Genomic DNA, 12,632 nt, shown 5'->3' with positions numbered 1-12,632 from the left:
ATAAAAAAAGAGAAGCTGGAAGTTTTTTTCTACTTCTGAATCCAGCTGCAAAATAAGCAACATTGCATGTTTACTGTTTGATCTCCACTGCACATCCTGCATCACACTCGTGCATCGTGCAGACCTCACTCAGAGGCTTTAGAATCGTCACGGTCAGTGTTTCGCTGCTGGGGATCAAGCACAGTAACATGTTTGATGAGAGGTGAAAGCTGTTTGGGAACAGGTTGCCATGGTTTCTCCTTCACAACCTTTTCGCTTCCTTAAATACACCGATATCTACATTTTTGGAAAACGGCGGTTTGAGATGAGAAGTGGTGTTTTTTTGTTTTTGTGTTGTTTGTGCAATAACAGGAAAGCTCGCAGGCAGCAGGAGAGTAATCACAGAATTGTGAGTCAGACGGCATCTCCCGCTATAGTAATAATGGGGAAGGAGCACTTGACTGCAGCGGGGGGTACTCTCGTTATATTGCAGGATTTTATTAATGCACTTGGTTTCTCTGGTGAGATCATTTCTGTCCAACACGCGCTCGTGTTTGCTTCCTCTTCAGGAGGTGCGCTTCACTCTGGACCGCTGTTCAGGAGCAGCCGTGATGGAGATGGAGGGACTGGGCAGCTGGCTGACCACAGAAGACCACTCCTCCTGCGAGGTGATGGGTGTCACGCCCAACACTGACAGGTACACACACACACACACACACACACACACACACACACACACACACACACACACACACAGAGCGCTCCCAGGGAAAACATGCTTGGAAATAACACATCATGTATTCTGCACTCATAAATGAACACGGCTCAGGGGAACGCAGGAAACGTTTCCATCCTTCATCAGCAACCTGAGCGAGCTGATTGGTCGGGGCGTGATGGTACGACTTCTTGAAATGTTGATAATGCTCATATTGTAACCAAACGCAATCCTAAGTGACAACCTAAATTCTTCCGTTATATGATATCCTTTAAGCGTTTATCAGGCGGTTCTATCACTGCTGTGGTTTCAGGGTTTTCTTCCACAACGAATGTTTGGTCATTGATTTTTAAGATTGACAGCAGGACATACAAACACCTTTTGTTTGTTTGAGACATGTTTCGACATGTTTGCTTTACTGGGTTGACTGTTGATTGAAGAGAGCTGAGTGAAAAGGTAAAACCCAAAGACTTCTTCAGCTGCGTTGAGCTGGACCTGCTGCTCTGGAGTTTGGAAGTGAAGCTGACGATCTTCATCTCTTTCTGTCTCTGTGTGTTTTAGACACCTGAACATGAGCCACGTGCTGCAGCTCGGCGGGGTGAACGAGGACATCCCTTACATCTACCCTCAGCTCCAGCACAAACACTTCACCGGCTGCATCCGCAACCTCATCGTGGACAGCAAGGTAACACCAGCACACGTGCACACCTGTACATGACCATGCTGCGTGGAAGGAGAGGGAAACTCACACCTGTACTCAAGCTGATAAATGGAGTAAAAACAGGACCCCTGCGTCATGGAGCCCTTATAAATATAACACACTCGCAGTCTTTCAAGTAAACTTGCACGGCTCTGTTGGAGAGGAAGTCAAGGAGCCTAGCGCTCGGCCGTCACAATGTTGAACCTTTTCCTAACAAAGGCCCAAATCATCGCTCTATGAACACAGGCCTCCGCTTTCTTCTAAAGCCTGGCATTTTGATTAAAATGGGATTTTCTGCTGCTATTTCTCTCCTCCTTTCAAAATAGTTGTGTGTGAGAAATGTGGCCTCTGGCAGACTGTGTTACGACTGATGCAACAAGGTTCCTTTAGGGTTCCCAGGCGATGTAAAATCGGTCACTTCTGTACAGTTTGTGTTTCGACCGAGCTGCATCCTCCGATGTTGAAAAATGAAGCCGATGTGGAAATGTAAAATCCTGCAGTCCGTCGAGGTTTTTAGGAATACCAGAAGTCACAAACTGTAAAACAAGTTGAAAACATGTTTTGATTAAAAAAGTTAATTTCTGGACCGAGGAAGGTCGATCTGCATTACTCCACAAACGTGCTCCTTTATCTGATTCAATTCTGAGGAAGCAAAACTCCTCAGCCAATCACATTAAACAAAATAAAATGTCTTTCATGTCAAAAATAAAAAGTCAAACTGATAAAATCCGACTAGCTTTTAAAAAATGAGCGAATCTTGCCTCTAACTTCAAACAGCAACACTGAAAGCAGATTGTACAACATCTACAGCACGATGAGAAAAAGTTTCAAGGATTTTCAGCATGAATGTCAGCTGCTTCATGAAGATCTTTTTTTTTTTTTTTTTTTTTTTTTTAATTTCGAAGTAAAGCTTTTTTTTTTAAATGTATTTTTTTCTGATCACCGCTTGGAGCATGAAGAGTCATCTTGTAACCTCCATCTCGTCGGCTTCATGGATCTATTCAGAAGACTCGAAAGCTTCATTAAGATGCTAAATCTCAAGAGTGGCCACATAAAAGGAATCTCTTTTCTTTCCAGCTGCAACGCTAAAAGCTTTTCGCTCGTGTGTGGTACCTGATGAAAAGACGCGGCGGGAGGCTGCTCAAACGTTGTGTATTAATGAGAGAGATCTGCATGAGATGTGTGGGTGGACACCAGGATAATAAATGTCCACCGAGCAGCAGTAGGCGGACTGGTGATTAATAATGTTGATGGACACGTTCTGGCATTGTGTGACTTATTTTTTTTCAATCACGTTTTTTTTTGTTCTTATTATCACAGAATTTGCTAATGTGTCACATTCGTTGCTATGGCAACGTCATCTGTTTTTTTTTCCCTCTTAGTGTTTGAGTGAATGTTACGTGCTAAAGGTGTGTGACATTGATAGACGCGTGGCTTTTTGTTGTCTTATTATTTCGCCAGCGGGTCTGTTGTTTGTGTGTGTGTGTGTGTGTGTGTGTGTGTGTGTGTGTGTGTGTGTGTGTGTGTGTGTGTGTGTGTGTCCAGATCAATCTTTTACTGCGTTTAATACGTGAGTGTGTTTGTGGTTTTTGAAGGTAGAGCAGGTCAGGGTCCTGTCACCCTGATTAAAACCTGATGAAGTGTGAAGACGAGTAGACTGAAGCAGACAGCAGGCTGAGTCCTGGAACATGTGTTTCTGATTTAGAATAATTGTGTTTCTATTCTGGAGTTGTGTCTCTTCCTTTTTTTGGTTTTATTCACCATCATTTGTGTTTTACCTTCATTCCTTGTCCTGTCATAATCCTGCTTGTTTTTCTCCCTTCAGCTCCCACTGTAACATGCTTCAAGTATTTTTCTTGACAAAACTGTCATTCCATTTTTAAGTACGGATGTTTGCAGTTTCAGCGGTAATGGCTCCGTGCACGCTGGGAGCTCTGAGTGGGAGTTGGATTTGCAGCTTTTTCTCTGCAAAGAAAAGTCTGACTAGTTGGAGACAGTGTGCAGCATTCTGTTGCAAACGTACATCGTGTCATTCTGCCAGAACATATTCAGAGACAGAATCTGCTGCCTGAATGTATCTGGTGTTTCTAAAATCAATCAACAGGCACACGTTGAATTTCAGATTAATGAGTGATGAATGATTTGTTTTCGGGACAGATGTTTGTTGCGTGAAGTGTTTTTGAGGTTTAAACCCCGGTCAGACACGGAGCAAAGAGGATTTAGGTCCAGGGAAGGATCTGTAGGTGAACACTGGTGACTATGGCAACGCCTCTCTGAAAAGTTCAAAGATTTTAAACGCAAAGTGTTCGAAGCCGCCGCACAAAAAAAGGCCAGCGTGCTCGGAAGAAAGACACTGGCCGTCCGTACTTGAAGCGTGATCGACCCAGTGCCCCAAAGTTTAACTTCAATGTGGATAAAACTCACGAGGGGCTGATGGATCCAAAAAGTAAAAGGTAGCATGAGGCTCGGTGCAGTGAAAGAAAGTGGGATCGGCACGCTCGCTCGCTCACAGGACTCCGCCTCCACTAATGCTAATGAAAGCTCATGATAGGCTGAAAAGTCCTGACTGGGTGTTAGGGGGAAGAAATCCCTGTTTCTTGAACTTGTTGATTTGTCTTTCTTCAATATTTCCAGACATTTTTAAAATTCTGAATGTTCCCCTTTCTAATCTCATCTTATCTTTTGAGACAGGGTCGCTGCCTCTGACTCCACAGCTTTAATCTTTACATTGTGGTCGTATATCACTCTCCATGTATTTTACACCTGAAATTCATCTTTGCAAACAGGACAGCCTGCACTGCTCCTGTGTCAGTCTGCACAGCTTGAGCCACAAATCTGTCATTTAAGAACCAGATGTATTTCTGTGCTTTACTCGTGTATCAGGCAAAGACAGACACACGAAGTGTCTTTTCGTCATTGATTGCTCATGTCTGTGTTACACTGCTCAGCAATCAACCCGTCCAAACCCTGCAAACACAGCAGCTGCAGCCTCTAAAGGTCAGCAACCAATAAGGAGCCTCTTTGCTGGAGGTCACAGCCAATCAGCAGCTCCCCGGCGGCATGACTCGGACACTTTTTACAATCTGTTTGCATCCGCTCGTCCTTACAGCGGCACCAACACAACTCGTAAAGCAGGGAGGAGATTAAACATATTAATGTCTTTTATGGCGTGTTTTTTTTTTTCCCCTTTTGTGACGGACACAAACTGAGATGTTCAAGGTTCCCCCGTCCTGTGAGGTTCCTGCACAGCGGGCCATGTTTGTGGTCTGTTAGAGAGTCACTTCTTTGTTTGGTATTGATCACAGTGGGAGACGAAGAGCATGGGGAAGAGAGAGATGAAGGCCGGAGTGTGTCCTTCAAAGTTTCCCTTCTCCATTCTTCAGTTTCCACTCTGTTTAACTTTTTTTTTTTGGTTTTTACGGGAGCCTCTCCTTGACTACGTGCCCCCTACCTGTCTTTCCTGTCAGTTATGCAATCCCTTTTTTTCTGCTGTCACTTTGCCTTTCTCTCTCCTGTTTTTTAAGCTACTTACTTATTGGCAAGGCTTCTTACTTCCCATCTTCCAGTCTTAACTTCACTCGTTTCCTTTTTTTGTCCTTTAAAGTTTTTGATTTTTAAAGCTTTTCTCATCTTAACCTCTTCTTTGTATTCTCCTTTCGATCCCTCCCGCCTGTCACCGCTCACCTTACCCACATTCACTCTCCCTCCTTGTCGTCTGCTATCTCTTCCATTCAGCTGTATGATTTGGGCTCGCCGGCCGACTCTCACTCCAGCTCTCCGGGCTGTCTGACCACTGACAGCAGCTGTGTCAACATGGGCTACCCGTCCTGTGGCCACCGAGGTCGCTGTCACGGCGAGTGGGGCTCCTTCAGCTGCCAGTGTGTGCCGGGATACACGGGACACCAGTGTGACGAGGGTAAGCCAAACTCTCTGAGTGGGAACCATCAACAGTAAAAAAAAAAAAATCTATAATGTGTCCCGTGAGGATCAGTTGGCGCTTGGCTTTGCTGGAAAGGTTTCGCATTAACCACAACTAGACACAACAGTTCAGTCTATGAAAAGTGTCTCAACTGAAACGTCTTTAAACCTGAAGGACAGCCAATCAGGAGGGCTGCTTTATGGTTAGTGATAAGGTTACAGGCTGCAGTGATGTGGAACAGGATTAACGCTTTGAACGCACATTTTAACGTCACAAATCAACTTTTCTCCAGCCTGGTTCAAAACATGATTTAATCTGTATTTATAACATTTTGATCACATCCATGTGATCAAAATGTTTCATAACTCAGGTTGTGACTAACGTTTTTCCCAGGAGGCTTAAGAGTCGACCTTCTCTGTCTGTCACAACATAAATCAACAGTGAAGGTAGAGGCAGCGTTTCCAAGATGTTCAGGTGGAAAATGCACGTAAACGTCTGCTCAAGTCGGGGAAGAATTAGCTGCCCGACCTTTTGATGTTGACCATCACATTTAGCTCTGATATGTCAGAGAGCGTCAACCTTGTTACAACAATCAGACTCTCCGAACTTTAATCACGTTTCAGCACCTGAATGCATCCACCTCCGTCTGATATCGCCCCCTGATGGTCAGAGGCTGAATTACAACAACGCTACACAATGCTACTCTCAGCTGGTTTACTGTACTTTTTAAATGTATGCATACATACATTTACATCAACTTACCTAAGAAGTTTCCTCATGACTGCATTGTAACTCTTGTTAAAGTCAGAGAGCAGCATGCAGCATGCATAATAAGGATCTTTACATCCTGCAGTAAGCAAATCCTCAATGTGTTTTGTTTTAATGACCCACACACCCCCGCAGGTCCCGGACCACCTGTTGCACACTTCCTGCAGACTGAGGAGAGCATCTTCAGAGATGCTTTGTGCTGACGCTGCGTTCCCTGACAGGCTGCACCCCTGTTTGCTTCTCGTCTCGTACGCCGCAGAGCGAGCCTGCCTGACCTGACTCTCTAAAATGTGCTGCGATAGAATATGAAAGTTTGAGTTCAGAAAGTCAATACTATTTTGACAAAATGAAAAAGAAAGTTTTCCCCTTGTTTCAGCTTAGAAATACAATATCCACTGCTAAACCAATATGGGGGAGGCAGACCATCTTTCACAGAATTGCAAAGTCACCTAATTAATGAATAGAGATATGTGAATCACTCACCATATTCATGAGCTGATTCATAGTTTTGAATAAGCAACAAGCTCGGAGTTAATCACCAACGAGGGGCACGTGGGATTAAATAGGAATACCAATGAGGCAGAGTTTGAAATAAAAGGAGCTGAGCTGTGTTAATGTGGTTTATATGGAAGTGCTCGAAGAACACAGCCCGGCACGGTCTTGAGTTTTGGGGTTCAGATCAGGGATGGGAACAAAATCTGTTCACTAATGTATCAGACCAGAGCAAACTTGAGCTGAGAGAAGAAAAGACAAAAAAAAAAGCAATGCATGCCTTGTGGTAGCCTCGTGGTCTGATGGTCTTGTGGTTAGTGTGTGCGTCGTGTGTCCCCCCCCCCCCCCCCATATACGGAAACTGTAGTCCTCCAAGCAACCTGAGGCTCCTTCTCTGCAGGTCATTCCCCACTCTCCCAAATTTCTGACCTGCACTGTTCAATCTCTCAGTTAAGTCTTCAAAAGCTACAAAATGAATCTTAAAAAAACAGTGCATGCCTCGTTTGCTGAAAGCCCCGAGCCCTTCTGGTTATAGTTTTAATAAAGCTGTAACTATAGCTGTAATAACAAAGATTTATAAAGGAGGGGGGAATTATCCATCTGCTGTTGCAGCCTAAATGAAAGGACATAACATATCTGTGTGTTCAGTTTTATATGTACTTCTCACCTCAGCAAGGAGGAGACACAATTCACTCATGAGGTAACGTAATGAACTGAATGAAATGAAGAGTCACAGCTACCTAAAATCACATCGTCTTCTGAGTCCATAGCTAGTCTACAAACACCCCCCCAATGATGAGAAAAGTCCATCCTCTCCGTCTTCTGCCTGCTCAAACAGGCCGTTTGGAGATGTTCCCTTCATGACATCACAAAGGGCAGTAGCCCCTCCCCCAGGTGGGTGACACTCCCACAGCTAGGTGTTTGTTCTGCCCTCTGAGTCTGCCTTCTCACCGTAAACAATAGGACATGGAGCCAGAAAGCAGCGAGTACACCCGAGCCCTTCCAGAGAGGGGGCGTGGTCAGACACAGCTCATTTACATATTTAAAGCTACAGACACAGAAACAGCCTGTTCTGAGCAGGGCTGAAATAGAGGGGTTTATAGACATGATCAAATACAGGATCAGAGTGGATTTACAACAACACACTTCACACACATGTTTTTGTGTAGCTCACATTTTGGGAAGGATGACGAGGAAAACTTGCTGAGAGGGAAATTTTCAGACATTTTTCATTTATGTAATAGATAATCATCCTTATAACAGGAAAGTAAAATTATTGTTAAACTGATGTAAAAACTGATTTAATTTAATTTCAAACACAGCTGTGTGGCCTTGATAAACACAGAGAGTGGAAAACAGAGTATGGAGGAGACGTGGTTGATCAGCTGCACATCGTGTGATTTGAAGAGGATCTTATGAACCACTCAACGTTATCAAAGTGACGTGGAAAAGAGGAAAGAGCCTTTGTCGGAGAAGATGGGAGGAAATGTAACTTGCGTATGCGACGAGATGGAAGAATGGCTTTGAAAACATCTTAGGTGTGCTCTGTTTGGTCTGCACAAAATCCACTTCAGGGAACATGGGTCTAAGAAAGAACGGAGCACAACCCGGACCAAACCACACATACATATTCAATCTTGCATGTTTTGAATATTTCGTCCTGCTACCCGGCTCTGTGCATATAGGAGGGAGGCTGAGTTTCACTTCAAATTTCTTCAGGTCACTTTCCCCTAAAGTGAAGCGCCTTTAAATTGTATAAGAAAAAATATTTGTTATTTTTAGCTCTATCTGACAATGTGTGTGTGTGTGTGTGTTTCTAATCGTCAGAGGTCCCAGAGTATTCCTTTGACGGCCACAGCCACGTGCATTTCCAGCTGGCGTCCCCGATGTCGGCCCGGAGGACGTGGGTTCAAGTCCTGCTCCGAACCCGCAAACACAGCAGCACCATCCTGAGCTTGATCTCAAAGGAGCAGAGCGAGTACATTCGACTGGAGGTAGGACTGACACGTGTGTGTGTGTGTGTGTGTGTGTGTGTGTGTGTGTGTGTTTCTTTTGGTTTCTGTTCAAAAACAAATACAGTCCAAACTGAACCGTCTTAAAGTGATCGGACGTTCCTCCTTCTGTTAAATAACAAAAGTCTTTTTTTTATTGCTCTCAGCAGTCGTCTTGTAAGAGTAAATGGAAACATTAACCTTTAACATATCGTGAATTGTGCAATCCTGTAGTGAATTCATGTTACGCCCCATGGAGGGGAAGACACGACACGACATGAACAAAGATGCAGATCTCTCACTTCCCACGGTGTTTTCAATCACACGTTATTTATTTTGATCATTGAGAAGATAAATAAGGACAATATGAATAACTCAGGATAACAAAACGGAGGATAACTTCCTGATAAATCCCCACCGTGCTGCAGCGACGTCATCCTCCTGCTCATATAGAGGGACAGACCGGAGCCGGAAAATGATCGGCCAATCGGATCCTCATCACATCACTTAATACAAACTACGGCTCACAGTCGAGTCAGTTAGCTTGATTCAAACGAGCTGTTCAGTTGGTGTCTGTCACTTCCTTAAAGCTGACTTTATACGGTGTGTAGTTAATAACAATAAGTGAGATTCACAATGGGAGTCCACTGCAGGGATTGAATGCTTCACACACGTTATTTATCTTTTCCTCGGGTTGATCTCTCACACTTGTTTGTTTTTGCACCCTGTCGCTGCAGGTTTGTTTGTGTTTGTTTTCTCTTTCTCTCCGTCGCTGACTTACTCCCCGAGATCATGCGATACCTTCACAGTCCTCGTTCTCCCGCTGTGTCCCGCCCCCTCACTGCGACCGCAGGTATTGATCAAACATCACCGTCGAAAACGCTGGTAGTTATCCTAACCACTGCTGCCGCTCGAGAACAAGCTGTCGTCTGATCTCTGCCTGCCACCCATCTGTCTCTCCCTCCTATTCACCCATTTCTACATTTCCTCCTAAATGTCACAAAGCCGCAGCGCAGCCACACAGGCTTTTCATCATTTATCCCATGTAAACAGTGCATTTATTCCCAGGTGAAGACAGCATGAGAAAAGCCCCCCCCCCCCTCGCTGACTCAATGAACCTCCGAGACGTCCTTTGAAAGAAAAATATCCATTTTGCCTGGGAGGCTTTTGTTTTTCACTTTAATAGTTGTGTTTGCTTTTAATCAGAAGCAGGAATTAGTATGCGTTACTCTTGACTGGCTGCAGACTCACAATGTGAGGCGCTCTTTGTTTCTGCGGCTCGTGTGTGACTTGCATTCCAACAGCAGTGTTTTTTCTGTTTTCTAAGCCATGCTCAGGATGAAGGCCGCTCTATAGGGCGGCATTTATAAAGCTTCAGTTATTATTATTATTCTGTGTTAAAGCTTTTGTTTATCCACGGTGATTTCAGTTTGTATACACTCACACCACATTTATACAGATAGACATTAAACCATAGACTGTAACTATTGATGGATTAAGACTGAGTGACGACACCCGTGTGTCCCTGCAGGGGGCGCTGCAGCCTCACACCTGATCAGACCTGTTTGCTGTTTGGCTGTAAACATGTTTATTTATGCTGTAAAAACGGCTTTTTGCCCGTCATGTCTTGGTCACTCACGATGTTCCTGCAGACTGCCTCTAGTGGACATTTGATGAACTGCAGGATTTTACACTCCTGCATTGGTTTCATTTTCTGGAGGTTGCCACTTAACTAGACATATATACATAAAAATACATGTTTTTGGATGTATTCCTTACCAGCAGGCAAACGGACGCAGACACATAAACAACCAAAGAGAAAAAAAAAATATTTAAGACTGTTCTTTAAAGAAACAGTTTCAGCAGATCTCAGAAAACCACGAAAACTGCATCGTCGTGATTTAAAGCACCGGATGATGATGGGATGGGATGATGGGAACATTTAGGCTTCAGACTGGGCCACAGCCGGAGAACCAGTAAGTGCTTGTGTCCACAGACAGCGCTCACAGAGCACTGATGTCACTTCTCCCTCACCGACCAATCAGAAGAGAGACTTCTTCTTTGTCTGCAAAAATGGAGGAGGAGACGCCAAGTTAGACAAAGAGAACAATTTCCACAGGCATAGAGCTGCTGCTACTTTTCAGACCGCCGCTTCAAGCCAGGACTTTTACTCCCCTGTGAAGTTTCATTTTCCATGTGAATGTCGCTGCGGCGTGATGAGGGGACGATGAGATCCTGAGGTTGTCCTTCTTTAAACTGTCCTTCTGTATTTTAGATTCATGACGTGTTTGTAATATTTCTGTCATCATGAAAGTGGAAAAGGAACTGTTTGTCATTGTGTTGAATTACAGCTTTGGTATGAACTCGGATCGTTTTTCTCAGTTTCACAAAATGATAAAGAAATGCGTCTCGGCTGTGATGTGAAATCTGATTCCTCCTCTGCTGATTTGACTCAGACGAGAATATTACTCCAGCGTTTGGCGAAAACACTTTGTGGAGATGAGGTTTGAAGTAAGTGATTGCATGTTTTCAACCTGAGACTGTTTCTCCTTCCTCGACTTCGCGTCTCACTTTTAGAGGTTTGCAAAGTTCCTCGAATTCGAAGCAGTTGTTGACTAAAAACGTGACGGTTGAGGGGTGCAGTGGTTTTTCTGTCCCCTTACAGCGAGGAGGTTGCTGGTTTGAATCCCCCGTCTGACAGCAGCCTCTCTGTGAATGTTCTCCCCGTGCAGCGTGAGTGTCAGCCCCGTGCTCGGCTCCAGCTGGTCGAGATAATGGAGGGATGGATGTAATGGTTGACTAAAGTGCAAACAGAAAAGAAGTACAGAGTGTGTGAGGAGTCCTTATTAGATTGTGAGAGGACATTGATGCATTGTTTTCGGGCGCTGGGCTTTCTCTGTGTGACTGACCTACATTCGAGTAGCAACACTCAGTGATAAATCACCAGCCGATAAAAACGTACACGGCGTAATGAAAAGCATGAAACAGTTAGAGTACACAAATTAGGATTTGAAGCAGAATGATGAGAGTGTGCACAGTCACCTTCTCGAAACTTTTAACAACAAGTTTGGACACGTGAAGATTTAAAACGTGTGGATTTAAAGATCTTCTAATCGGTTGCCTGAGTGCCTTGAGTTTCCCCTGACAGGCTTCTGATGAAGGAAGTGACACTGCAAACATGGAGCTCACAGGGAGTGGTGCTCTAAGAAATAAACACAGCAATGAATTGTTTTCTTTATCAGTATTAAACCAGCGATGTGGCGTAGCTTCAGCCTTTATGAAATCTGAATGATGAGAAGGATTTATCGGAGATGTCCTTTGACACTAAGATGCTCAGTATATAGGCTAAAGCCATGGTAGTGCTCAGGGCCCCCAGGTAGCTGAGCATGCATTCAAAAATTCAAAACTTTATTGTGAGCAAACAACAAGTTTTGCCCGTATAGATTCCTCCGGTTCTCCCAGCATAACCACACAGGAATACACAGGTGTGTTCGTTCCAGATGGTCAACACAACGTCTAATCGTACATTTACAGAGACATGTCTTAAATAAAGTGATCACTGCTGCTCACTGAATATCAACATGTGGTGCAGAAGGTCACCCTCTTTATTAGTTATGAGTGAAGACGCCTGTCTTCTGCACCTTTCACTGACCTCCGACCCTCGATCAAACGACACGTCAGTGAAGCGTCACGACGGAGAAGACGACTTTTAACACTGCAGCTAAATGAGAAGTCAACATGACCTGGAGAGAGAAACAAGATATGATTTTTATTAAGTCCTTCTTAAGAGCTGGTTCATCAAATTGGCCTCCTCTAAAATGAGACGTCACTCTTTGGATGCCCGGCTCGATGCCAAATCGTTGAACATAAATTACACTCATTTACCTTTCGGCTGTTTGTTCAGCCGTGCATGATCTTTCTTATGAACAAATCAATAGTCTGTGTGTTTGTAGACGACGGTTCAAATGTCGAGAGGTGGGAAACTATTCGGGGAATAAAGTCAGAAACACGTCTGAATATGAAGCAGAATATTTCTCCTAATGAGTGTAGCTTCTTTTTAATTTCCCA

At 44.1% G+C, this 12,632-nt stretch overlaps 1 protein-coding gene across 1 annotated transcript in view; it reads left to right on the top strand.

The window, feature by feature from the left end:
- The window catches only part of LOC306821220 (neural-cadherin), a 243,339-nt gene that overhangs the window by 189,733 nt on the left and 40,974 nt on the right, over nucleotides 1-12,632 (top strand). The window contains exons 29-32 of the mRNA XM_079339503.1: nucleotides 549-676; nucleotides 1,256-1,379; nucleotides 5,130-5,310; nucleotides 8,401-8,567. Of these exons, the coding sequence (XP_079195629.1) occupies nucleotides 549-676; nucleotides 1,256-1,379; nucleotides 5,130-5,310; nucleotides 8,401-8,567 (600 nt within the window). The remainder of the gene's footprint in view (nucleotides 1-548; nucleotides 677-1,255; nucleotides 1,380-5,129; nucleotides 5,311-8,400; nucleotides 8,568-12,632) is intronic.

The sequence above is a fragment of the Symphodus melops genome (genome assembly GCF_947650265.1).
Source record: "Symphodus melops genome assembly, chromosome: 3".
In the NCBI taxonomy this organism is placed as follows: domain Eukaryota; kingdom Metazoa; phylum Chordata; class Actinopteri; order Labriformes; family Labridae; genus Symphodus; species Symphodus melops.
This window is presented reverse-complemented; position numbering and strand designations above follow the sequence as displayed.